The 27,529-nt window shown below is 42.3% G+C and overlaps 1 protein-coding gene across 6 annotated transcripts in view; it reads left to right on the plus strand.

The window, feature by feature from the left end:
* Positions 1-9,921: 9,921 nt before the first annotated feature.
* ect2 (epithelial cell transforming 2) overlaps positions 9,922-27,529 on the plus strand; it is a 51,350-nt gene continuing 33,742 nt past the window's right edge. For 3 of the 6 annotated variants that reach the window (XM_060941534.1, XM_060941536.1, XM_060941539.1), the window contains exons 1-7: positions 9,922-10,236; positions 13,642-13,782; positions 13,961-14,040; positions 19,279-19,374; positions 20,245-20,427; positions 22,832-22,921; positions 23,004-23,111. In XM_060941534.1, coding sequence (XP_060797517.1) covers positions 13,659-13,782; positions 13,961-14,040; positions 19,279-19,374; positions 20,245-20,427; positions 22,832-22,921; positions 23,004-23,111 — 681 coding nt within the window. In that variant the 5' untranslated portion in view covers positions 9,922-10,236; positions 13,642-13,658. Of the gene's footprint in view, positions 10,237-13,641; positions 13,783-13,960; positions 14,041-19,278; positions 19,375-19,400; positions 19,458-20,244; positions 20,428-22,831; positions 22,922-23,003; positions 23,112-27,529 lie in introns of those variants that run through there. The other 3 variants (XM_060941535.1, XM_060941538.1, XM_060941537.1) reach the window with 2 other exon arrangements.

A 27,529-nucleotide genomic window follows, 5' to 3' on the forward strand; every position in this document is an offset into this window, starting at 1 on the left:
TAAAATAAAATAATAATAATAATAATAATAATAAAAAGTCTACACATTTTGATTTACAGTGATCTGTGGTTGGTTGAAGAGAGCAACTGGACTTGCTTGAAGATTCTTGAAAACATTTCGCCTCTCATCCTAAAGGCATCCTCAGTTCTGTCTGTCTAATAGGGAGTATCCAGTATTTATCCTCTCATGGATTGTCATAGAATCTGAATCAGAATGCTGATGGCTAAACTGTGAGTGGTAGAAATGGGCAACTGGACTTGCTTGAAAATTCTTGAAAACGTTTCATCTCTCGTCCAAAAGGCTTCCTCAGTTCAGGAACTGAGGAAGCCTTTTGGACGAGAGGTGAAACGTTTTCAAGAATTTTCAAGCAAGTCCAGTTGCCCATTTCTACCACCCACAGTTTACTATGACCTGGATGATTGAGAATCTTCACAGACAATACTGATGACTGCATTGTAGGTGGCTGATAAAAGATGTCATAGACACCCACCTCTGTTCAATGATGGTCGTTCCAGGTTGACAAAAATGAACGATCCTCTCTGGCTAAGATGTCTGCCAGTTTTCTGGAAGTCCTCTCATACTCCCGCACCAGTCGAAGGGATCTCATCCCAAAGTGCGTAGAAACATATCTGTGACGAATCTCAGTCATCCAGGTACATAGTAATCTGTGGTTGGTTGAAGAGAGCAACTGGACTTGCTTGAAGATTCTTGAAAACGTTTCGCCTCTCATCCTAAAGGCATCCTCAGTTCTGTCTGTCTAATAGGGAGTATCCAGTATTTATCCTCTCATGGATCGTCATAGAATCCGAATCAGAATGCTGATGGCTGCATTGTAGGTGGCTGATACAGTGCTTACACAGCACCAAAGCAACAGTGCAGTGTACGAGGGGTTTACAAGATCTCATCTCATTATCTCTAGCCGCTTTATCCTGTTCTACAGGGTCGCAGGCAAGCTGGAGCCTATCCCAGCTGACTACTGGCGAAAGGCGGGGTACACCCTGGACAAGTCGCCAGGTCATCACAGGGCTGACACATAGACACAGACAACCATTCACACTCACATTCACACCTATGGTCAATTTAGAGTCACCAGTTAACCTAACCTGCATGTCTTTGGACTGTGGGGGAAACCGGAGCACCCGGAGGAAACCCACGCGGACACGGGGAGAACATGCAAACTCCGCACAGAAAGGCCCTTGCCGGCCACGGGGCTCGAACCCGGACCTTCTTGCTGTGAGGCGACAGCGCTAACCACTACACCACCGTGCCGGTTTACAAGATCAGGCACCAAAAAAAAAAAAAGTCTACGCATTTTGACTTACAGTGCTTACACAACGCCAAAGCAACAGTGCATTTTGGGGGGCACTGACTATTCATGTGTACGAGGGGTTTACAAGATCAGGCACAAAAAAAAAACCCCACTGAACTTCATTCATTCATTCATTCATTGTCTCTAGCCGCTTTATCCTTCTACAGGGTCGCAGGCAAGCTGGAGCCTATCCCAGCTGACTACGGGCGAAAGGCGGGGTACACCCTGGACAAGTCGCCAGGTCATCACAGGGCTGACACATAGACACAGACAACCATTCACACTCACATTCACACCTACGGTCAATTTAGAGTCACCAGTTAACCTAACCTGCATGTCTTTGGACTGTGGGGGAAACCGGAGCACCCGGAGGAAACCCATGCGGACACGGGGAGAACATGCAAACTCCGCACAGAAGGGCCCTCGCCGGCCCCGGGGCTCGAACCCAGGACCTTCTTGCTGTGAGGCGACAGCGCTAACCACTACACCACCGTGCTGCCCCCCACTGAACTTAACTCACAGCATTCCAAAAAGACCTCACTAAAACGCCCTCCACTCACTCATAGCCTTTTTGAAGGCACTTGTCTGGTCTAGAGTATGTACAGCATCTAGAAGGCCCTCACTCTGAATGACTGAGAAAACAGTCGCAGTAAACTTAGGATCTGTAAGGTGGAGTTGAATTGTAATGAAAGATTTAAAGATTTCAGTAAAGTTCATTTATTCCCAAAACAAGCATACTGGGCGGCACGGTGGTGTAGTGGTTAGCGCTGTCGCCTCACAGCAAGAAGGTCCTGGGTTCGAGCTCCGGGGCCGGCGAGGGCCTTTCTGTGTGGAGTTTGCATGTTCTCCCCGTGTCCGCGTGGGTTTCCTCCGGGTGCTCCGGTTTCCCCTACAGTCCAAAGACATGCAGGTTAGGTTAACTGGTGACTCTAAATTGACCGTAGGTGTGAATGTGAGTGTGAATGGTTGTCTGTGTCTATGTGTCAGCCCTGTGATGACCTGGCGACTTGTCCAGGGTGTACCCCGCCTTTCGCCCGTAGTCAGCTGGGATAGGCTCCAGCTTGCCTGCGACCCTGTAGAAGGATAAAGCGGCTAGAGATAATGAGATGAGATGAGATGAACAAGCATACTTTGGTTTTTTTTCTTGAAACAAGATGAACCGCATTTGACAAATGTCCAAAATGTACTTACTTGTTTTAAAAAAAAAACTTGTTTTATTTTCAAAGGTGCTCCAAATAAGTAGCCTAGTAAACTAGACCCACCCGCCTAGCGGCCAAAAATATTTTTGCCTACAAGTGGGTCTAGCCTCGCACCATATAAACAAAAACACCCCGGGCATCAAATCGTGCCCGCCAATCACAACGCAAGGTTTTTGTTTGGATTCTTTGGGCGGGCTTTTGCAGGAGTGACGACAAAGCTGCGCAACGCTGGAGAAAGCACAACAGGAAAGATGGCTACGGGCTAGTGAACAGCGCGCGTTTGACTCCGCTTTGGAATCAGTTTTAGAAGAATTAGACTTGGAGTTTTCGTTGAAACATGAGCAGGAAGAGGCTCTCCGCTCATTCCTTTTCAAGAAGGGCGTTTTCGCTGTTTTGCCGACCGGCTATGGCAAAAGTCTGATCTACCAGCTGGCTCCGCTCGTAGCCAAAAGGATGGGGCTAGTTTGTGCAGTACGAAGAATTAATAAACAGCTTTGAAACATTACTTTTTGATTGTTTCTTATTTTCCCGTTATTTTAAATTTAAGGGAAATTATTTCACCAAACACCACTAAATAAAAACTCTCAAAAACAGTTTAAGCAAACCCTTGAAAAACACTTGGAAAAAAAATGTGTATGTGGTACAGACTCCAAACTTGTGGTCATTATCTCCAAACTTCTTAATATCTAGAACCTGTTTATTAATTATTACGCATTTTGAAAAATTATTTATTTCAAGGCCTCCCCCACTGCTTTCTGTCGCTCTGACTACGTCACAGTCACTGTTGCGCTGATTGGTCAGAGCGTTGGCCTATACGCACAGAGACAGTTTGAAAGACAGCGGTTTGTTCCTCCCACCCGCATCGGAAATGTCTACGGATCGAGGCCAGACTAAATATTCACATTTAGTCTGGCTTGCCAGGCTACCAAATAAGACTTTTTCAAGACATTTTGTCTATACAAGATTTTCAAGATGGACTGTCTAAAAACTAGCCTTTCTAGCTAAATGAGGTTTTGCTTGTTGGGCAATTATGTCTTATAATAAGGGTGGCTAGATGTTTGACTTGAAAATAGACAAATAAACTTCCTAAGATTTTTATTTTTTGCAGTGTACCTGCAGTGTTAATACCTCAGTAACACCGTGTCTACTTTTGTGACAAAATGATCAATTCATTTGGAGAATGAAATTTTGGATTCTCTTGAAGTCGCTGACAGACTCGGGCTCTGTGGGAAAGGCGTTTGTTTCACAAGAACATGTAGTCTGAGTCAGTCAGTCAGTGTGGAGAGGACTGATGGAAAGAAGGAGAGGGTGAGGCAAGCTTCAGTGGGCTTTATTCTACAGAGGAGGGGGCTTTCAAGCTCCAGAGGGACCCAGGAAGCAACAGCGAGAGTGCACATCTACTGTAGCACGAAGGATGAGACATAAACTGAAAATAAGAGAGAGAATTTAAAAAAAGAAAAACAAAAGTATTCTCAATAACACTCACCAATGTGTCCTTCAGGCTGGGTACAGAATCCTCTCGACCTTTTTGAAGCCAGCATGGGAGGAATTTCATCATGAGACCATGCATCTGGAGCAAGGATGCTGGCAAAAACAAAGATTCCAATCTTCAAAAGGAGCTCTCGTTTGCCAAAAAAAAGGCTGCTGTTTTGTTTTATGCCGCCTTAGGGGACCTCAGTGATGTCTTAATTTCTCAGACACCTGCCATGTGGTGAATCTGTCTTCGCCTAAGTTTTAAAGTGCACAGATGAAATGTCACAAGACTTAATAAATACGCAGGTTCTTCAAAATTTGGACACCCCTACAATTGCACTTCCATACACTGCAAAAAATGATCTCTTGTTGAGAGAAAATATCTTTAATATGGGTGAATTTATCTATTATTTCTTATTAGAAGTTTACTAGAACTCAAATATAAGATTATTTAGCTTACTTTAAGACGTTTTTACTAATTTCAAGCCTTAAATGTTCTTATTCTATTGGCAGATAATTTTGCTCATTTTAAGCATTCAATTCTAGAAAGAAGCAAAATTATCTGCCAATAGAATAAGAAAATTTAAGGCTTGAAATTAGTAAAAGCATCTCAAAGTAAGCTAAATAATCTTATATTTGAGTTCTAGTAAACTTCTAATAAGAAATCTCATCTCATCTCATTATCTCTAGCCGCTTTATCCTTCTACAGGGTCGCAGGCAAGCTGGAGCCTATCCCAGCTGACTACGGGCGAAAGGCGGGGTACACCCTGGACAAGTCGCCAGGTCATCACAGGGCTGACACATAGACACAGACAACCATTCACACTCACATTCACACCTACGGTCAATTTAGAGTCACCAGTTAACCTAACCTGCATGTCTTTGGACTGTGGGGGAAACCGGAGCACCCGGAGGAAACCCACGCGGACACGGGGAGAACATGCAAACTCCACACAGAAAGGCCCTCGCCGGCCCCGGGGCTCGAACCCAGGACCTTCTTGCTGTGAGGCGACAGCGCTAACCACTACACCACCGTGCCGCCCCTAATAAGAAATAATAGATAAATTCACCCATATTAAAGATATTTTCTCTCAACAAGAGATCATTTTTTGCAGTGTAGTTTTTGAAATACAGTGCCGTCCACAATTATTGGCATCCCTTGTAAAGATTAGTAAGAAAGGGTGAGAAAAAAAATCCACCTTTTGGTGACATTGTTTCATTTGACACTGTAAAAATGAGAAAAATCCAACCTTTAATCGAAATAAATTTATTCAGAGAAAAACAAATCCCTCATCAAGAAATAATCATTTTCAACAAAACCATACATGCCACTATTATTGACACCCCTGCCTTTAATACTTTATACATCCTCCTTTTGCCAGTAAAACAGCACTGAGTCTCTCCTATAACACTTTATAAGGTTGGAGATACAGAGCAGGGCATCTGAGACCGTTCCTCTTTACACAATCTCTCCAGATCATCCAGGGTCCTCACCCCTCTCCTGTGCTCTCTCCTCTTCAGCTCACTCCACAGGTTTTCAATGGGGTTCAGGTCAGGGGACTGAGATGGCCATGGCAGAAGCTTGATTCTGTGGTCAGTTAACTATTTTTGTGTTGATTTGGACATGTGCTTCAGATCATTGTCCTGCTGGAACATCCAGTGATGACCCAGTTTTAGGTTCCTGACAAAGGCAGCCAGATTTTGATTTAAAATGTCCTGGTATTTCATGGAGTCCATGATGTTATGTACCTCGAAAAACAGATGCAAAACATCACAGAACTTCCACCATATTTTACAGTTGGGATTGGGTTCTTTTCACAATAGCCATCCTTCTTTTTACACCAAACCCACCTTCAGTGTTTATTGCTAAGAAGCGCCATCTTTGTTCCATCAGACCATGGAACACTGTTCCAGTCAAAGTTGTCGTAGCGTTTCACAAACTTCAGGTGCTTATGTTTGTGGTTAGCTGACAGAAAAGGCTTTTTTTTTGGCATACCTTCCAAATAATCTTTTGGCATGGAGGTGGCATCTGATGGTGGTTTTAGAGACTTGAAAGCCCCAATATTTTACTTTTTCTTGTAATTCACCAACAGTGATCCTTGGAGATTTTTTGCCTCTCTTAACCTCCTCCTCACTGTACATGGGGGCAAAATAAACTTGGATCCTCTTCCAGGCAAGTTTGTAACAGTTCCAGTTGGTGTCCACTTTTTTTTATTATTGCCCTAACAGCCGAAATGGACATTTTCAGGTGAGTACCTTTTTTTTATAACCATTCCCTGACTTATGAAGTTCAATACACTTCTCCTTCATTTGGTTTGTGTGTTATCTTATCTTTCCCATGTTGATGGATGACTAAGGGAATTTGGCCTCTGTGTCATCTCATATTTGTACTCCAGTTAATCAGGAAGTCATGGATTACAGCCTGAAAGTCCCTACACACTCCAATCAACTCAAACATGTACAATTTAAATGGGAAACGTGCTTCAGTTGCATTGTGTTTACTATAATTTCCAGTGGTGCCAATACTAGTGGCACATGTGTTTTAGTTGAAAATAATTATTTATTGATGAGGGATTTGTTTTTCTCTGAATAAATTTATTTCCATCGAATAATTGTAGAGGGCACTGTACATGTTCACCTTGAATGGAGCCCTAATGGAATGCATGTCCTCGTACACATATTTGGACCTCTGAATAGATGGTGTGCCGTAAAAAAAAAAAAAGCTCCAAACATGCCATAAATTAAAAGATGTTTTCTTTACAGGAATAACACATCAATACATTTGAGAGTTGAAGGCAAATTGGCTGACTGACCTTCATATCAGGGACTTCTTATGGTGACATAAATTGCTGTTGTCTGTCTCCTGTTGACTCTTACTAATCTCTGCACTCATCATGAGAGGCTTTGCCTTCCGATAAGTAAGAAGCATATCTTCCTATTCATGCACACGACTCACTTTATTTGCAGAATATCTCTTCCTGTATATCATGAGACGTGCTGGAGTATTTGAAAACTGTCTGTTTGACTCTGGTTTAAAAAAAAAAACAGCATATTATTACATTTATACACAAAGTGCCTTTTCTTCCATCTTTCATTAAATGGAGTGCCTTATTAACACTTCATCACAGAATGCCTTGATCAATAATAATAATAACAACGGGGCGGCATGGTGGTGTAGTGGTTAGCGCTGTCGCCTCACAGCAAGAAGGTCCTGGGTTCGAGCCCCGGGGCCGGCGAGGGCCTTTCTGTGCGGAGTTTGCATGTTCTCCCCGTGTCCGCGTGGGTTTCCTCCGGGTGCTCCGGTTTCCCCCACAGTCCAAAGACATGCAGGTTAGGTTAACTGGTGACTCTAAATTGACCGTAGGTGTGAATGTGAGTGTGAATGGTTGTCTGTGTCTATGTGTCAGCCCTGTGATGACCTGGCGACTTGTCCAGGGTGTACCCCGCCTTTCGCCCGTAGTCAGCTGGGATAGGCTCCAGCTCGCCTGCGACCCTGTAGAAGGATAAAGCGGCTAGAGATAATGAGATGAGATGAGATAATAACAACAACAACTCCAGGGTCCCAGGTTCCTGAGCTCAGGTTACTGTCTGTCTGGTGTGTCACATGTTCTCCCTGTGTCCTTCAGGTTGTCCAGTTTCTTCCCACTGTCCAAAAATATGAAGGTAGGTGGATATGCTGAATTGCCTCAAGGCAATTTGTGTACATGGTGCTTTGCAATGGGCTGGCCTCCCATCTGGGGTAAATTCTCTCACCTGTTTCTGGATAGACTCTGGATCCACTATGAGCAGAATATAGGAAATAAGTGCTTACACTTTCTTGTGTATACACTATACTTGTATTTTGTGTATTATTTCACTAAATAAACTCATCATAGTGCTTATACTGAACAGGATAAAGCGGCTAGAGATAATGAGATGAAATAATAATAATAATAATATCCATCTGTCTGTCATCTATCCTGCTTATCCATCAGGGTCGCAGGAGAATCTGGAGCGAATCTCAGCTGAATTCAGGCAAGAGATGGAGTACACCCTCGACAGGTCACCAGTCTATCTCAGGGCTAATGTAAATGAACAACCATTCACAACTATGGGTAATTTAGAATAACTAGTTGACCCTGCATGTCTTTGGACTGTGGGAAGAAACTGGAACACTCGGAGGAAACCCATGCAGGCACAGGGAGAACATGCAAACCCCACAAAGATGGCTACGAGGTTCGAACCCACAACCTTCTTGCTGTGAGGCAACAGTGCACCACTGTACCACCCATACAACAACAACAATTTCCCATAAAATAATAAAATATTAAAACATTTAATATAAAAATAATAAAAATAAACTGAATTATGCAGTGGGGCGGCACGGTGGTGTAGTGGTTAGCACTGTCGTCTCACAGCAAGAAAGTCCTGGGTTCGAGCCCAGTGGCCGACGAGGGCCTTTCTGTGTGGAGTTTGCATGTTCTCCCCGTGTCCGCGTGGGTTTCCTCTGGGTGCTCCGGTTTCCTCCGCAGTCCAAAGACATGCAGGTTAGGCTAATTGGTCACTCTAAATCAGCCTTTCTCAACCGGGGTGCCGCGGCACCCTGGGGTGCTGTCTGGCTTCGTTAGAGGTGCCGTCTAAAAATTATATATTCTAACATTGAAAGAAATAAAACGAATTAAAATTCCAAAAAACGATGGTTACACTAATGCAGATCATCGCTGCCTCATGCATCATCAAAATTCGTCTCACGGCCCCCTTTCCCATGTCACAACGTCACTGCCAGGGTCAGCGTATGGTCAGCGTGACTGCGTATATTTTATATGGGGGTGCCTTGAGAATTTGTGTACTTCTGAAGGGTGCCGTGACTGAAAAAAGGTTGAGAAACTCTGCTCTAAATTGACCGTAGGTGTGAATGTGTGTGTGTGTGTGTGTGTCAGCCCTGTGATGACCTGGTGACTTGTCCATGGTGTACCCCGCCTCTCACCCATAGCTAGCTGGGATAGACTCCAGCTTGCCTGTGACCCTGTAGGACAGGATAAGCAGCTACAGATAATGGATGGGGCGGCACGGTGGTGTAGTGGTTAGCGCTGTCGCCTCACAGCAAGAAGGTCCGGGTTCGAGCCCCGTGGCCGGCGAGGGCCTTTCTGTGCGGAGTTTGCATGTTGGCCGCGTGGGTTTCCTCCGGGTGCTCCGGTTTCCCCCACAGTCCAAAGACATGCAGGTTAGGTTAACTCTTCTCATTATCTCTAGCCGCTTTATCCTTCTACAGGGTCGCAGGCAAGCTGGAGCCTATCCCAGCTGACTACGGGCGAAAGGCGGGGTACACCCTGGACAAGTCGCCAGGTCATCACAGGGCTGACACATAGACACAGACAACCATTCACACTCACATTCACACCTACGCTCAATTTAGAGTCACCAGTTAACCTAACCTGCATGTCTTTGGACTGTGGGGGAAACCGGAGCACCCGGAGGAAACCCACGCGGACACGGGGAGAACATGCAAACTCCACACAGAAAGGCCCTCGCCGGCCCCGGGGCTCGAACTCAGGACCTTCTTGCTGTGAGGCGACAGCGCTAACCACTACACCACCATGCTGCCGGTTAGGTTAACTGGTGACTCTAAATTGACCGTAAGTGTGAATGTCAGTGTGAATGGTTGTCTGTGTCTATGTGTCAGCCCTGTGATGACCTGGCGACTTGTCCAGGGTGTACCCCGCCTTTCGCCCGTAGTCAGCTGGGATAGGCTCCAGCTTGCCTGCGACCCTGTAGAACAGGATAAAGCGGCTAGAGATGAGATGAGATGCCTCATGTTAAGGTCATTCTGCAAACACAGGGCCAGCTGCAAAGCACACAAAGTGTGCATTTGGTGTTTGAATTTAACAGCCAATCATAAGGCGCGTCTCACCTTTTCCGCTTACGTCATAGCTCTCAGCCAATGAGCGCGTGGCTGCTCGGTTGGCTCTGCGTTTTGAATTCGGTGCGACGGACAATGCTTTAATTAAGATGGACTTAATGTTTAGACTCGTTTCATAATATTGTTTTAACTTCTCGGAAAAGTTTTCCTTTCGGAGCCGAACGGAAGAAGACCCGCGTTTACTGCTGAGTGATAACTTTGCTTTGTCTCGCTTGGGAAGTTAGTAGCAGAGTCTAAACTAGAAAGTGTGCTTGTGATTGGTAGCTAAACTGGTTAGCTTAGCTTAGCTTTTAGCTGGTCAGCCAGCCAGCTGAACATCAACCCCTTTACAACATCCGCCTGGAGTTGAGCTCTCGGTAAGATTTTCTAGGTTGTGTGGAACTTACAAAATTAAACTTCTTTCCTGTTTCAGTCTGTTTTTTTTTTTTTTAGCCTAGTAAGTATTTTGCCACTGTCTCGACCACTCCCATCCTTCACCTCCCAAAGAGCTGTCACTGTTTGTATATTTACAGTAATGCACCAAAAATATAAAGATTTTATCTCTAAGTTCAGTATTACCTCTATTTCATTTACTGGAAAACATGTATGAGTTGTTTTACAATCAGGGTATGCAAGCTAAACATTACATTTAACACTTATTATCTTCAATATCAAAAGGCTTGACTAAATAAACTTGGTTGTTTATTGTAGCTCTGTGATAGCTCTATTTACCATGCATGGTGATAACGTTATTTTTGGTGAATGTATGGCAATATATGTCATATTTAACAAAATTACTTGTGTCATTTAGAAAAAGTGCTTTTTTTGACCACAGGTAGCTCCAAAAGGGATGCACTTAAATCATTCTTTATACCATAAAACACATATTTGGTTCCATATCATTTTAAACATAGTTAAGTTTTAATGTTGAATGCCAGTAAGTTTTCAGACTATTTTGATCAAATTAGTATGCAATTGTGTCAAAAAAAAGTCCTCTCCGAGACAGCTAATTTTTCAATATAAAATAACATATCTAAAATGATTATTTTCATCCTAAAATGTGGTCAAGATATTGGGACATAAATATTAGAGACAACTAACACAAAGCTTACAGCCTTATATTTAAAAGCACTGTGGAAGTAGTGGATTCTGAATTGTCCAAAAAAAAAAAAAGTCCTCTCCGAGAATCACTTCATTTGTTTCTCCCAGCCCTGCTTAAAGCTACACTTCATCTTGTTATAATACAAACTATTCCACATGCCTATCTGTTCTTTAACTTGTCCTTCACTTAAAAACTGTTACAAGAACCAGTTTGAATCAATTTGAATTTTGGACCCCTGTGACGCAAACTTTGTACCCTGATTATAAAACAACCCTTATTAGATAGTGCAATACAAGCAGTAAAAATAACAGAAGGTTGTGTGGTCTCGCATTATTGTGGAAACGTTGAAACAATGTTCTACATGTTTCTTTCACCTTTTTTACGAATAGGAATCATTTCCATCTGCTTTGTCACCTTTTGGCAGGTGTATTATTCTCTGTATGTTATTTTGCACAGTGAGACGAACAGCTGCATGGAAACTTTTTAAGTCAAGTTTATTTCTATAGCGCTTTTAACAATAAACATTGTCGCAAAGCAGCTTTACAGAATTTGAATGACTTTCTCATCTCATCTCATTATCTCTAGCCGCTTTATCCTTCTACAGGGTTGCAGGCAAGCTGGAGCCTATCCCAGCTGACTACGGGCGAAAGGCGGGGTACACCCTGGACAAGTCGCCAGGTCATCACAGGGCTGACACATAGACACAGACAACCATTCACACTAACATTCACACCTACGGTCAATTTAGAGTCACCAGTTAACCTAACCTGCATGTCTTTGGACTGTGGGGGAAACCGGAGCACCCGGAGGAAACCCACACGGACACGGGGAGAACATGCAAACTCCACACAGAAAGGCCCTCGCCGGCCACGGGGCTCGAACCCAGGACCTTCTTGCTGTGAGGCGACAGCGCTAACCACTACACCACCGTGCCGCCCTGAACGACTTTAAATAAGCTAATTTTATCCCTAATCTATCCCCAATGAGCAAGCCTGCGGCGACGGTGGCAAGGAAAAACTCCCTCAGACAACACGAGGAAGAAACCTCGAGAGGAACCGGACTCAAAAGGGAACCCATCCTCATTTGGGCAACAACAGACAACATGACTATAACATTAACAGTTTTAACATGAAGACAGTTTCGTTGATGTTATAAACTCTTCATTGATGGAAACTTGAGTGCAAAACTGTTCATGACAACTGCAGTCCTAAAGTTAGCAAGTCAACTGTAGTCCTCAGCCATAAAAGCATTACTGTAAAGACCAATTTATGCTGACAACCCAGTCCTCGCAGATGGCGTTGCAGATGGCGTCTGCGAAGCCCCCCCCTCGCAGATGCTCTGCGCGCACCTCCCAAAAATTGTGACCACCGCAGACAGCATCGCAGACGAGGGCTCTGATTGGTCCACTCTACATCCGCTGTACATGCACTTCCGCTTCCCTGCTTTCCCGGTTTGTTTTGTTTTCACGACCGCCATTTTTAAAAACACGAGCGAAGATGGAGCAGCACGAAGAGCAGTTGATCGAGGAAGTGAGGAAGTACGTACATCTATACGACTCCAGTTCTAGTCATTATAAGTAACCGGAGGATAAACACTCCACTAACCACACCCACCAACTACTCCTAGCGATTTCACGACTTCGCGCCCCCTTGCGTTGTGACGGTGAATAACTTCGCGCACGCCTATTACTCCCCACTCAACGATAAATTACAACTGTCTGCGAAAGCCTTGTCGCAAGAGCATGCAGAGGCCTTAAGAGTCCAGAGCGTCCTCCAAGTGTGACTTTCAACTGTCCACATGGGGCTGTCCTCTACAGGAGCGATGTGATGAGACTCCAGCCAGACGTAGGGCATCAGGATGGATCAGGCAGGTCTGAAGAGCAGAAGAGGTCAGCATCTCAATCTCAGGACTGACATTTAACTCAGAGGGACAGATTGGGGGGAGAGAAAACACAGGTTGTTAGTTAGGTATGCCCAACGTCACCTGAATAAGTAGGAACAGTATACATATTGCATTGAGTACAAGCAGGGACTCCGGCAAAACTAACTATGACAGCGTAACTAAAAGAGGAGAGCCAGAAGGTAACACAGGCATGAGGGAGCCCCGGGACATAAAGCAGTAGCCACTACACCGTCAACAAACTCGAGTGAGCAAGCGAGTGGGGGACTGACAGCATCCATACATTCCAGTTTACCAAAACACTATGTTTGAGGACCCTCCAGATCTACACCTTTACCTCATAAACACCATTAACAAAAGGCTTTAAGTATTTTTAAAATGTTCAGCAACCTTGTAATCACTCATTAATTCATCTTTAGTAAGCGCTTTATCCTGGTAAGTGGATCCAGAGCCTGTCCTGGGAGCACTGGCTCAAGGTGGGAATGTAACCTTAATAAAGGAACGCCAACCCATTGCAGGGTACCACGCACTTATTCACAGCTCAGCGCTATTTTTACTATAGTCTATCCACCTCCTGTTGTATTTTTTAAGATGCTGGTGAAACCTGAGGAAACTCCATATAGACAGTAACCCAAGCTAAGGATCAAATTGGGCCCGCTGGAGCTGTGAGGCAGCAGTGCTACTTCCTATAATCAGTGTTAAAAAGTACCAACAGTAATACCAGATACACAAGTTGTTCTCAAGGTCTGTTCTCATTTCCCCCCCCTCCCTTTCTGGACAGAATCGGGTCGTGACGCCATGGCCGACAGCACTTTGGGGATGGGCCGTAGCTTGCTGGTGGACTCGTCTGTCTTTGATTCAAGAATGGCCGAGACCTCCAAGGAGCACACTTTCCTCGGCCTGACCTCAGACGATGCAGAGGGTAAACAACAAGGCCCTTTGCTCTCTGTTGTCAATATGAAGCATTATTTCTTTTGACTTGTCATTTCTTTCAGATATTGCAAAGGGGACTGGATGTCATTTGTTGTATGTTCTTTATGACAGCTTTTGTATTTCCTGGGAGGCTCACTGTGCTGCTGGGCTTTTAAAATGTCTTTCAGAAATGCTGCAGCGAGTGGAGACCAGGGTTGTACTGGTGGGGGAAGCGGGCTGCGACACTGCACTCATAAAGGCGCTTGAGGTAAAATCAAATTTTATCCTTGTCTTAATGGAAAAGCAGTGTTGTAATGTACAGTAAATTTGATAAAGCAAGACAGAAGGCAGTCATATGCAAATGAACCCACTTAAAAAAAAAAAAGCCACGTGCTCTGCAAGCATTTATGACTGATCTGAGAGAAGTTTTGATAGATTGTGCCATTGGCATAAAAACAAGTGTGTGAGACAAATTAGTACTGGTCTAATTAATGCAGGCTAATTTTAGTCCAAGACACATTATGGCTAATGTGTTACAAGGCACATCACATTTTCCGTTTATAGCTGTATCATCACAATTTTTGCGGAATATAACTCTTTATTCATTATATAAAGGATGTACAGTTCCAGTGAAAAGTTTGGACACCCCGACTCATTCGTAGGTTTTTTTTTTGACTATTTTCTACATTGTAGAACAATACTGAAGACCTCAAACTACAAAACATCTAGAATGATGTGGTAAACAAAAAAGTGTTTAAAAAAACTGAAATGTTTCATGTTTTAGGGTGTATTCAGACCAGGATAGTTCGATAGTTCACTTGCTTTGGTCCGAACCAAATGTTTTTTTTTTTTTTTTTTTTTCATTTTGGTGCGGTTCGCTTTCACACTGTACGTTTTAGTAAGCGGACCAAAATCTGTCAACAAAGCCACGCGCCCTGAGGTCGTTCAGCTATTGGTCAGAGACGACACGCGCACAAAGCGTTAAGTTCAAAAGTAGTCACGGAGGATAGCGCTGATGAGCGCACATCATGTTGTGACAGTTCTGGCTCTTCACGCAAGTCGCTAGTACTGCCACTTTTTGAAAGAATGTCCCTGATTTTAATGTAGGTCTGACGGAGTTTCTTCACTTTTAGCCGACATTGTTCTGGGGAGCGCGTGAACCCCTTCTCCTTCATTTTCTCACTGAATACAGCAAACACGTCGGCATTTTTGTGTGTTCTCTCCAAAAGCTCAGATATGTGGATATCTGCCCATATATCCACAAGGGTACGCGTTTCTTCCTCGGCCCACGTTTGCCCCTACTCATTTTTTGTACTCCGTAGTCTAGCCTACCACTGGTCTGAATGACTGAATGTAAGGTAAGAATGACTGTTGTAAGGTTCCCTTGACAACCGAAACAGTGTTTGCATTTTGCAGTGGAGTGTCAAGACTCTGTTTCCCATAATGCTCGACAAACGACAGAAGCTCCCGAGGTACAAAAAAGCAAAACTGTCGCATTAGGTCTGGTCTGCTTTCACACCTCCAAAAGATCCGCACCAGGGTTCCTTTGGTCCGGACCGAGTCCGACCTTACAGCTCGGGCTCGGTCCGCTTGTTTGGTCCGGACCAGAGTTCGGTGGTTTGTATTCAGACCAACCCAAAAGGTCCGGACCAAGAGAAATTTGGTTCGTTTGGTCCGGACCAAACAACGTAGGTGTAAATACGCCCTTAGATTCTTCAAAGTATCCCGTGTTAAAGCTTTGCGCACTATTGGCATTATCTTACCCAGCTTCATGAGGTAGTCACCTGGAATGCTTTTCAATTAAAGCCTAGGTCACAACCGGACGTACGATTTTTGGCGTTTCCCAAATTGCTGTGGTTTTTTTTTTGTTCATGGAGAAAGACGCGCGTTGGCCGTAAGTTTGTCTTGCAACCTGAAAAAAAACATAAGCGCCCATAGTTTGTTTGACACGACAAAGAACCTCTGCAGCCGGTCTACGGCTCGAAAATCAGCACGTCACATGCGCGCCTTCCGTGCGTTCCTTGCGTTTTTTGCACGTAGACCAGCCGTGGGAGCACGTACGGCTGGTCGTGACCGAGGCTTAACAGCTGTGCCTTGTCAAAAGTTAATTAGTGCAATTTCTTGCCTTATTAATGCATTTGAGATCACAGTTTATAGTAAATAAATACAGTAAACAGCCTGATTCCAAAACTGTAGTAATCCATATTATGTCAAGAACCACTCAACTGGGCAAAGAGAAACAGCATCCATCATTACTTTTAAAACAGGAAGCTCTTTTAATTAATAAAAATAAAGAGGGGGAAACCCTTGAATTACGTAGGTGTGTCCAGACTTTTGACTGGCGCTGTATGAAAACGTAGCAGTTTATAACAGTAATCCACTGAAAGACAGAACATCTGGAAAATGGTTCTTTGTTTGATGCCTTTTTGTATATAGCCAGTGGGTATGATGCATTAGTGTCTACAGGACTCCTAGAAAAGCAATTAACCAAAAAAACAACAACAAAAAAAAAATCTGTGCCGCTCCTGCCATTAGGGTATTTTTGCCTGCCGGTGAGTTGGCTGTTATATCTGTGGACAGATCAGTGCAGACAGCTTTTCCTGTTTTTCTTGCAAGAATCATGTCTCGGTTCAGATTTTCTGTCCATGTTGTTTGTCATAGTGTCAGTGAAGCGTAGTTGCAATTAATGGCTATTTTCCTGCTTACCCCGAGTCAGGAATTTAATGATGACTTGTTTTTCTTCCTGCGTCCAGTGAATATTGTTTTGAATTACTTAGCTGAATTTGATGTTAATGAACGGATGTAGGCAAGAGCAGTCAGCTCCCAGCAAACCGGCTGAACGAATCATTTTCTTGTAGTAGCCTGTAACTGGTAAGACTAGAGTTTGCATTGGGGTGCGTTTTTAAAATAATATTAGGAAGAGGCATGTTGAATTGGCGTACCTTGATAGAGTAGCTGAGAGTCTTAATGTTAAGTGAGTAAATCTGTTCAAACATGTTTGCATTTAAGTGCCAGCCCAATTTCCCTTCTAAATGAGGGTGCTGTCAGGATCGAAATGTTACACACTTTTAAAGGTTGATATTTTACTCCTACACATCCTTTAAACAATTAACGTCTGACAACGGCTGTCTTGTCTTTGAGCCTTTGCAGTTTTGCATGTGCTTGATTGCCGATTGTTTGAACACTGTCTTGTGTTTATCTTCATTTTAAGAAATAAATTAAGCACATGTTTTTGATGTTTGCCTAGTGTTGGCTGTGAATATAAGGAATGTGTCTCTGGATGGCATTAATCATGGAATCGCTGGAGTAATAACATTTTAGTATAGGCAGGTTGTATCCTAATTTAATTGAAATTAAATGCTGGGCAGGATGATATGTCACAATACGCTTTTCTAATGTGTCATGGTTATTGTAATCTTTTGACTGATTAAAAAAAAAAATTTAAATGACAGTTGCAAACTCAGTGGCTGATTTTAGATGCAAGTTTTGTACTGACTTAAATCTGTAAAATGGTAACTTTATCAACATTTTCTTCCCTACTTTTTAGTGTTAAGCTTTTATTTACAAAATAATTTAAGTTAAAGTCCCCCCCCCCCCTTTTTTTTTTTAAATAAAAAAAAAAGCTATACATAGTTTTCACTGACGTCACGGCATTCCGGGGAACGCCCTCCAGCCGCCATCTTGTGGGTCAAACAAAACGGACCATCGCCATTACCGGCTACGTTATCTCGGACAAATTTATGAAGTTATGTAGTCAGTTTTCTAAAATAAAGATCAATGTCTGCAAAATCAAGCAAACAGAAGTATATAGATAATTAGACGACATCTCACGACAACGGTATGCAGCCAAACTGGCCTTGATTGGGGGAATTGACCCCTACGAAGTGGACAAAGATGCATTTTCAAGTGACTATGCAGGGCTGCCAAAGCCTGAAACTGCCAAAGCCTGAAACTGACTTCATCAAACTTTAAAGGCTGTCTGATATATACAACTTTATATATTCTAGCATTAAATAGACTGTTGAATGTTATGCAACCGTAATAAGTTGATTAAACACAAATCAAATCATACAGAATGGACCTAAAATGTTTTTCAAAAACGACCCTTGCGTGAGTGAAGTGACAAGTGTCAAATAGAAACGTGACAAACGAGCGATATTAAGTGTACATTACAATGTAAACGTACACTCAGCGGTTCCAGTTAGGCATTCTCCAGAGATTTACATGATGTTTTGGTTTCCAAAAACAAACTTGAACACAATTGATTGTTTATTTAAACAACTTGCCACTTATAAAATGATCGGAGCAGACTTTGCTGTGTTTGGAAGGCTGATGATCCTTGCGGTTGATTCTCGCAAGCCATAGATTTCTCCTTTGTATGCTGAGTTTCTGTGTTTGCTCACCTTCGTGCTCCCGTACAGTGGGAATTCCATAAAAGCTCCGCTTGACGTCATCATCTGACCTATTACGACAGCCGTGAATACAACAGGTGTGCACCATTGCTAGCTTTAAATAGCCTGCTTGGGTTCTTTTGAAGACTTTGTACTCGCGCGTTACAATGTGTGCTCAGTGACCCGTACGGTAAGCTTGACCCGCAAGATGGCTGCCACTAGGGAATCCCTGACTCTGTGACGTCATGTGCAAACTATGTATTAAGCATAATCCAAAGGTCTTGTGGTATTGCAGTGTACATCGTGTCGGAGTGCTGTCCTTAAGTGTTATGATTTAAAAAAAAAAAAAAATTATTGCACACCCCTTGTTATTCTGAGTATCACTGGGTATGTGCATTTTGGTCTAAAATTGGTTTAAAAAAAATAAATCAGACTACACTGCTCGTTATTGTCTTCATAAAGTAATTTAACATGACCGTTTTTGTGGCTCAATACAGGCAGCAGCTTTGTGTTCTGACACATCTGGTGGTTTCAAAGCAGACGATTGCTCTTGATCTCAGTTTTGGAGTCCAACAGTATGTTTTAGATTTGGGGAGTGGAACCATCAAAAAATTCGGAGGGCAAGTTTTGAATTTCTCATCAGCTGTTTGTTTTCATCATTTGACTTTTTGGCTCGTAGAGAGCGCCCTGGGGTGAGGTTAAGATGTTTCTCCTTGGATACATCCAAGTGTCTGTGTAGTCAGGTGGAGAAAAAAAAGCTGGTAGAGGTATGTGTTTTTAAATTGATGTCAAGTCCCAGCTCCAGTCCAGAAATCCTCCTCTTTTTGCCCTTGAGAGAAAGCATGAGAGGGCTGTCAGATAGCGAGGCTCTTTGAAATGCTCTTTTCCTGCTTCCACTCTGCAGTAGGGGCACATCCACACAGCTTAATCAGAGGCAAAAAGCAGCAGCTGAGCGAATCGACCACTCGCCACTTTGAATTCACAGAACTTTTCTTCCCAGACTTGGGTTGACATTTGTTAGAAGTTCTCTCCTTCTGGTTCATATGGCTATCGGGCTGAATTTGTCAGCCACAGGTTGCCAGCTTGATGTCAAAAGCTTCATTTTTTTTTTACAGGCCATCCGAATAATGGAAGTCCCGGTGGTCAAGATTAAAGAAGGTCACCCGGGGTCAGAGTCGGGCGAGAAATTAATAAAATCTATAGTCAACATGGTATGTCTCGGAGCCTGGGGACACACTGCATGCTTGAGTTCACCCCAGAGGGTTTGGCTGCATGAGTAATGTTACAGAAACTGGTGCGACACTCACTGTTTAAATTCTCACTAACACAATCTGGTGACCTAAATCAGTCTCTCGTCACAATAATCTCTAACGTAGTGTTTCATGTCCCTGTAATCAGTGTTTTGCTAATCTGGGTAATGATTAATTCCACACTGGTGATCCTTTTTTAATCTACTGAGATTTTTGTTTCTTTTCCTCTCACACACTGTAGGTTGAGTCACAGAAAACTTGGAATTCATGATAATATTTTCGGTATGAGAGAAACAACGTGGTAAAAGCCTCTTGTTTTCAGGTGTTTGCCAGGCTGAGAGCTTCTTGAGAACAGTTCTTTTCTGCATTTTATCATGCAGTGAGTCATCCTTGAGTAAAGCGAAGAAACGCTGTCCTTGTGTGTCGTTACCTCTTTGAAATTGTTCCTGCTGCGTCAGTGGAACGTCATTCTATATTACATTCTGCTTTTAAGCTTTTTAAATATTAGCTCAGACATACTATTTTGGATTCCTGTTTCAAATGAGGCACAACTATCATGAAATGTGGACAATTTTTAATTGCATTCCCTGTTTTTTTTTTTCCCCCATACATTTGAATACCTTTTGAGCAAAAGAGGTACATCGCCTGCCGCCGCCACCCAAGACTGTTTGTTTCATCACAAAATGTTCCAGCCAAGCAGCTCTCATCAGAATATTGTGTATTACTATAAGCAGGATGTTTTCGTGTTTTGCATCTTGTGGGGTGGTTTTTTTTTTTTTTTTATTTTAAATAAATCTCTTTGACTTTGAATCTTTCTGCATGTCCCATTAGGATATAAACGTCCCCTGTATAAAGACAGACAATGTCAGAGAGTTTGGGGATGGAGAAAACGCTGAGTACGAGACAGTCTTTGTACTGAAGGACTTCCAGTCTCCTGACTACAGCTATTTATACAAAAATGACAACCGCATTTTGGGCCCCCCTGTGGTACTGCATTGTGCCAGGAAGCGAGAGGTAAGGATGAGTGTATGCACACGCGCACACACCCCGATCAGTGGCTCACACATGGATGTGACATGTATCTATGCCTTGAGGATTTTTTTTTTCTTTTTCACTTCAAGCAGTAAAATTGTTGCAGTTCCAGCTTTTCAAAGGCTCGATCTAACTTGTACCCATAGACAGTAAACGCAAACCTGACAGATCTGAATTTTTCTTTCAAAGAAAAATTGATTCCTAAGCGACTTTTGAGCGTTGGCGTAAAAAACAGCAAAATGCATCTTTGTTATCTGTGTATGCCACAGCACCTGTACTGTGCACACATGACTGCCAGGTTCATTCTGATAGAGCAAGAAAGCAAAACAGACTTCTGCTTCCATTGTTCTTTTTCTCCTTGCAAATATGCTGATTAAAAACGTGATGCGTATGATATGGTGACGTTTACGCTTTTACGGTCTGAATTCACATTTCTTCGCTTCAGACAGACTTTCCTAGTACTTCTGTAGCAAAGTGACATGGCTCAGTCTGAGCTTCACACCTCAAAAGTTTACTTCTTCCCCATATATGGCTTTGTGCTTTTATCGGTTATTGTAGTACACCATAGGTAAGCGCATATTATAATTAGAGGTTGGATTGGGATCAACAAGACATGGGGGGGGCGCTTTATACAACCCCGATTCCAAAAAAGTTGGGACAAAGTACAAATTGTAAATAAAAACGGAATGCAATAATTTACAAATCTCAAAAACTGATATTGTATTAAACAATAGAACATAGACAACATATCAAATGTCGAAAGTGAGACATTTTGAAATTTTATGCCAAATATTGGCTCATTTGAAATTTCATGACAGCAACACATCTCAAAAAAGTTGGGACAGGGGCAATAAGAGGCTGGAAAAGTTAAAGGTATAAAAAAGGAACAGCTGGAGGAGCAAATTGCAACTCATTAGGTCAATTGGCAATAGGTCATTAACATGACTGGGTATAAAAAGAGCATCTTGGAGTGGCAGCGGCTCTCAGAAGTAAAGATGGGAAGAGGATCACCAATCCCCCTAATTCTGCGCCGACAAATAGTGGAGCAATATCAGAAAGGAGTTCGACAGTGTAAAATTGCAAAGAGTTTGAACATATCATCATCTACAGTGCATAATATCAAAAGATTCAGAGAATCTGGAAGAATCTCTGTGCGTAAGGGTCAAGGCCAGAAAACCATACTGGGTGCCCGTGATCTTCGGGCCCTTAGACGGCACTGCATCACATACAGGCATGCTTCTGTATTGGAAATGACAAAATGGGCTCAGGAATATTTCCAGAGAACATTATCTGTGAACACAATTCACTGTGCCATCTGTCGTTGCCAGCTAAAACTCTCTAGTTCAAAGAAGAAGCCGTATCTAAACATGATCCAGAAGCGCAGACGTCTTCTCTGGGCCAAGGCTCATTTAAAATGGACTGTGGCAAAGTGGAAAACTGTTCTGTGGTCAGACGAATCAAAATGTGAAGTTCTTTATGGAAATCAGGGACGCCGTGTCATTCGGACTAAAGAGGAGAAGGACGACCTAAGTTGTTATCAGCGCTCAGTTCAGAAGCCTGCATCTCTGACGGTATGGGGTTGCATTAGTGCGTGTGGCATGGGCAGCTTACACATCTGGAAAGACACCATCAATGCTGAAAGGTATATCCAGGTTCTAGAGCAACATATGCTCCCATCCAGACGACGTCTCTTTCAGGGAAGACCTTGCATTTTCCAATATGACAATGCCAAACCACATACTGCATCAATTACAGCATCATGGCTGCGTAGAAGAAGGGTCCGAGTACTGAACTGGCCAGCCTGCAGTCCAGATCTTTCACCCATAGAACACATTTGGCGCATCATAAAACGGAAGATACGACAAAAAAGACCTAAGACAGTTGAGCAACTAGAATCCTACATTAGACAAGAATGGGTTAACATTCCTATCCCTAAACTTGAGCAACTTGTCTCCTCAGTCCCCAGACGTTTACAGACTGTTGTAAAGAGAAAAGGGGATATCTCACAGTGGTAAACATGGCCTTGTCCCAACTTTTTTGAGATGTGGTGTTGTCATGAAATTTAAAATCACCTAATTTTTCTCTTTAAATGATACATTTTCTCAGTTTAAACAGTTGATATGTCATCTATGTTCTATTCTGAATAAAATATGGAATTTTGAAACTTCCACATCATTGCATTCCGTTTTTATTTACAATTTGTACTCTGTCCCAACTTTTTTGGAATCGGGGTTGTAATTTGCATACTCATGTATAATCATAGATTCTGCTGTCTTTGTAAGGGTCAAAGTTTAGACTTGTCTTTTACATATCTACAGGTCTTCATTGTTTGTTTTTCACAGGGCTGTGCTAATTACTCATAAATAATCTTTCTCTCTCTATGTAGCCGCTGCCATTCTCATCCCGTCCTCTCTACTCCACCACCATGCTCAACTTGTCGCTCTGTTTCACTGGCTTCCGCAAAAAAGAGGAAGTGGTGAGTTTATGTGGTCTACGATCAGATATGATGCCTGGGATTGCCCCTTCAACGTGACCTCATATTCATTTTGCTCTCTCAGGTAAACCTAGTTAACTTGGTGCATCATATGGGCGGGATCATCCGTAAGGACTTCAGCGCTAAAGTCACCCACCTCATTGCCCATTCCACTCACGGGGAGAAATATAGGGTTTGTATTTCAGCAGTACATCATATCCTCTGTAGTTAAAGCTGCAGCTTATTCTATTTAGATTTTAAATACTTAATTTCCAACTTGTTCACTGGGCCACAGAGATTTCAGATCTGGTCGATCATGTGCACTCCATTATAGGGGGCTGGAAATAACGCTCTCCTTAATTTAAATGCTTCATTAAGATACTTTTAATGCATGAAGGTATAAAGAAGACCAGCAGATGAACAATTTAATTAAAACTAGGCCTAGTTTTGCCGGACCGCCATCAGTTGCATAACATAGTTAAGCATCAGTGGTATTTAAGCAATGCTAACACTGTCATTTATGTAGGGTCTAAAAGATTATCCTTTTCATTAGAAGTTCTTGAGATGTAATTTAAAGTTTTGCGCAATGCTTTGTGTTTCAAAAGAGGTGCTGTGGCACTGTTGGATAGTTAGCTAGCTAAGCGCAGAACATATTCAAGTTCAAGTCAACTTTATTGTCAGTAATGCCATATGTGCAGGACATACAGAGAACTGAAATTGCGTTTCCCTCTTATCCACAGTGCAAACAGTAATAAACATGAAATATAAAATATAGGTTAGGGTGCATCAGTTGCCCCCTAAAAATGAAAGGTTCCTCCGATCATGATGCATTTTTGTTTGTTCCTTTTGGTAAGAAAACACACTGGGTGAAATATTTTGACAAAATTCAAAAGTTTAATGGTGGCACCAGGAGCTCAAAGTTATGGAAAAAGCTGCTATTTTATGACAAAATTTCGATCACTTTTCATGAAACATTATGGCACCTTATAGAGTATACCAAATATCTTAGATACACATTTTTAGTGCATATTCTAAATATATTATCAAGCATAGTTTGAGTTTTAGCTGTTCATTGAATCATTGTTCAACTACTTTTGAACAATGCAAATGTATTATGAATCACATTAACGCTTCTCAATCCCTTGCAAAGGTTCTTAACATGATCACAAGAAATCAATAAATGGAGTCCAATATTGTGATTCAAACCTTATGCGAAAACATAAAATAAGCGTTTTTTGGCAAAAAATGAACCTCATGGTGGGGGCGTCGTGGCTCAGGTGGATAAGGCGCCATACCATAAATCCGGGGACCCAGGTTCGATTCCGGCCCGAGGTCATTTCCCGATCCCTCCCCGTCTCTCTCTCCTGCTCATTTCCTGTCTCTACACTGTCCTATCCAATAATAAAGGTGAAAAAAGTCCAAAATAAAAAATGAACCTCATGGTGCCACCATTACACTTTTGAATATGGTCAAAAAATTTTACAGGATGTCTTTATTGGTGAAAAGGAACACCCAAACAAAAATGCATCAGATTTTATGAAAGTGAGGGCAACTGATGCATCCTAATATAGGTACAAGGTATAAACCTATAAAACACAGCTACATAGCAGCTGGATTTGTTAACAAACACATTCATACCACGGTACAGTCCCACACCCCTTCATTTAACAAGTTAGCTTCAGTAATGTTTGACACGATATCTCGCTTGCATGAAATGACGCAACTTAAGCTAACCTAACTGTCTCTGCAACTATCCAAAAATACATCCCGGATAAACAGTGAAAACGCCTTTTCTAAAGCAATAGGTAAAAGATTAACTGAGTCACAGACTGACTTGCTGAGTGAGAGTGGAGCTAATCTCAGTCACGGCAAAAGAGTTTACTGACTCCGGAGGTACAGATCAGCTTAGGGAAACACACACTGTGACAAATAAGACTTCCATGATGCAGATACAGTGCTTAAATGTGAAATCTCTGATAAGCAGTTTAGTCACAGTTGTGAATATGTGGAAATGTGCTTTTGTTTACTTGGTTAATAATTAGTGAAATGTATAGTACTTAAACTAAACATGCTATGAGGATGATAAAAAGGGCTACACACATGGCTGTCAAATGATTACATATGCTTACATAAATAATGCACCTAGTAGGGGGGAAAAAAAAAAATATATATATATATATATATATATATATATATATATATATATATATATATATATATATATATATTTTTTTTTTTTTCTTCTTCAAACCTCTGCCAACTTTGGAGGGAGTTATGATTTCCCCTTTGTTTGTCTTCCCAGTGTAACTTAAAGTACTGAATGTATTTTGATGAAATTTTGAGGAAAGGTGAGTCATGGGCCAAGGAACAATCGATTACATTTTGATGCAAATCTGAGTATGTGGCTTGGCGGAGGTATGCACTCTACAGAGTGCCCTTCAAGATGTATATTTAATTGCAGCTTGCGCAGTTTTGTGTTGGACTATGTTTGAATCCTCGCAGCTTTTGGCCAAGGTGTTGTTCCTTATGATGATCTGCAGATAAACACCGAATAGAATGTCTGCACCAGACTAGAGTGATTTTCACGCAGAACTTTTTCAAATGTTTTGCAGCCAAGGAGCTTTTCCACTGCAGAAAGAAAGAAGGCCTTATGATTACAGCACAGATTTATTTTATAAATATCCAGCTACTTAAATATTAAGGCTTGCTTTTAATTTCTAAACTTTGCACCAGTTACACTAGTTGACGTTTTGGATTAAATCTTCTCTATTTAAACGATCAAATACGGTCACATCAACCCTGACAGCCCTTAAGTTTAAAGGGATAGTTTGGGATTTTTGACATGAATCTGTATGGCATCCCCATCAATAGTGTCATGCAAACACACTGACTTACCCTTGACAGCATCCTGTGAGTCCAGTTTTGGTCCAGACGAAAGTAGTCCGGCAAGTTTGTTGGGGTCACGAAAGTAAAACGTTTTTCGTCTCAAAACAGTATGTGTTCAAAAGAGTGATTGATATATTTGCATCACAAAACCGTTGCCAAATAAAAAGTCAGACCTCGAAATCGCTTGGCACTATTTTCTCTCCCTTCTTATCACTGCGCGCTGCCGCCAGGTGACAGCCACGGCTGTTTCATTCATTGTTTACTAGTGATGGGAATTTCGGCTCTTTTTCGGGAGCCGGCTCTTTTGGCTCTTCTCACTATAAGGAGCCGGCTCTTTCGGCTCCCAAACGGCTCCTGAGATTTTATTTTTGATTTAAAGGAATACGCCGTCCCTAGAGTTGGATGAGTGAGCCAAAGCGTTTTGTAGCCGACCCAGCCATTGTCCTGATCTATAAACGCCCAGGTTAGCTTAGCTTAGCGTAGTCGCTGTAATCCGGCGTGTCCAGCTAGCATTTGTCGTTGCAAAAGTGAATTAAATAACTCAAGATTTTTTATAATTATTTCTCATGACTTGTACAGTCACATCGAGTACACATATCAATGCAAATTAACACGAAGGGATTTACTAGACCAATTTATATCTGGAACTATTTTCAGCCACAGCACAGGCAAAGCACCGCTGCAGGCGCAAAGACACCGCGCAGCGCCTGAAAACGGGTGCGCAGCGCCTGAAAACCCGTTTTCAGGCGCTGCGCGGTGTCTTTGCGCCTTCCTTTTCCTACCCATTCCTTTAATTGCTGCAATTAACTAGTTAATTCTGATTCTATTTCTCCTCTCAGTTATAATCTGTCCTGCTTTTGAAAAGATCCTCTCTGGGGGGACAGATGCTGCCACTATACACATCCTCCGTGCCATCACGTGTGTAAGCCGTGGATAGAGTGCAGCCTTGGTCTCCCACCAGCTTAGTGGGTCTGCGTTTCGCTGTCACCTGGTGGCAGCGCGCAGTGATAAGAAGGGAGAGAAAATAGCACCAAGCGATTTCGAGGTCTGACTTTTTATTTGGCAACGGTTTTGTGATGCAAATATATCACTCTTTTGAACACGTACTGTTTTGAGACGAAAAACGTTTTACTTTCGTGACCCCAACAAACTTGCCGGACTACTTTCGTCTGGACCAAAACTGGACAAGAACTGGACTCACAGGATGCTGTCAGGGGTAAGTCAGTGTGTTTGCACGACACTATTGATGGGGATGCCATACAGATTCATGTCAAAAATCCCGAACTATCCCTTTAAACTAGAAAGGCATTCTAATTTTACATTATTTGGCAAAATAAAACCAGGATCCTCTGTTTACTGGACGGACAACTTGAATGTTTTGTCTAAAAGACCTTCAAAAAGCTGGATGATGAACGATAAACGTCAGCAATTAAACATAGGAGTTATGTGTGTTTTTATATAAAATTTTAGAATATTCATGTTGCACATCTGAACTTTTTTTTTTTCCCTGGTGTTTTGGTTGTCTAGGACTGGAAATGAGGTTTCCCTGTTCCCATGGCAACCATTTTTTTTAAATTCACATTTTGCTTATGTCTGATTATTGAGCCTAACGAATGTATTGAATGTTTAGTCGTGTAAAGAGTGTTGCAGCGCCTAAAAAAAATTCCTGAGCATGGAGATCTGGACTGATCAAATACCTTTGGAGTGCTAGCACGTAGCCCATAA

Source organism: Neoarius graeffei, chromosome 15 (assembly GCF_027579695.1).
Source record: "Neoarius graeffei isolate fNeoGra1 chromosome 15, fNeoGra1.pri, whole genome shotgun sequence".
Lineage (NCBI taxonomy): Eukaryota > Metazoa > Chordata > Actinopteri > Siluriformes > Ariidae > Neoarius > Neoarius graeffei.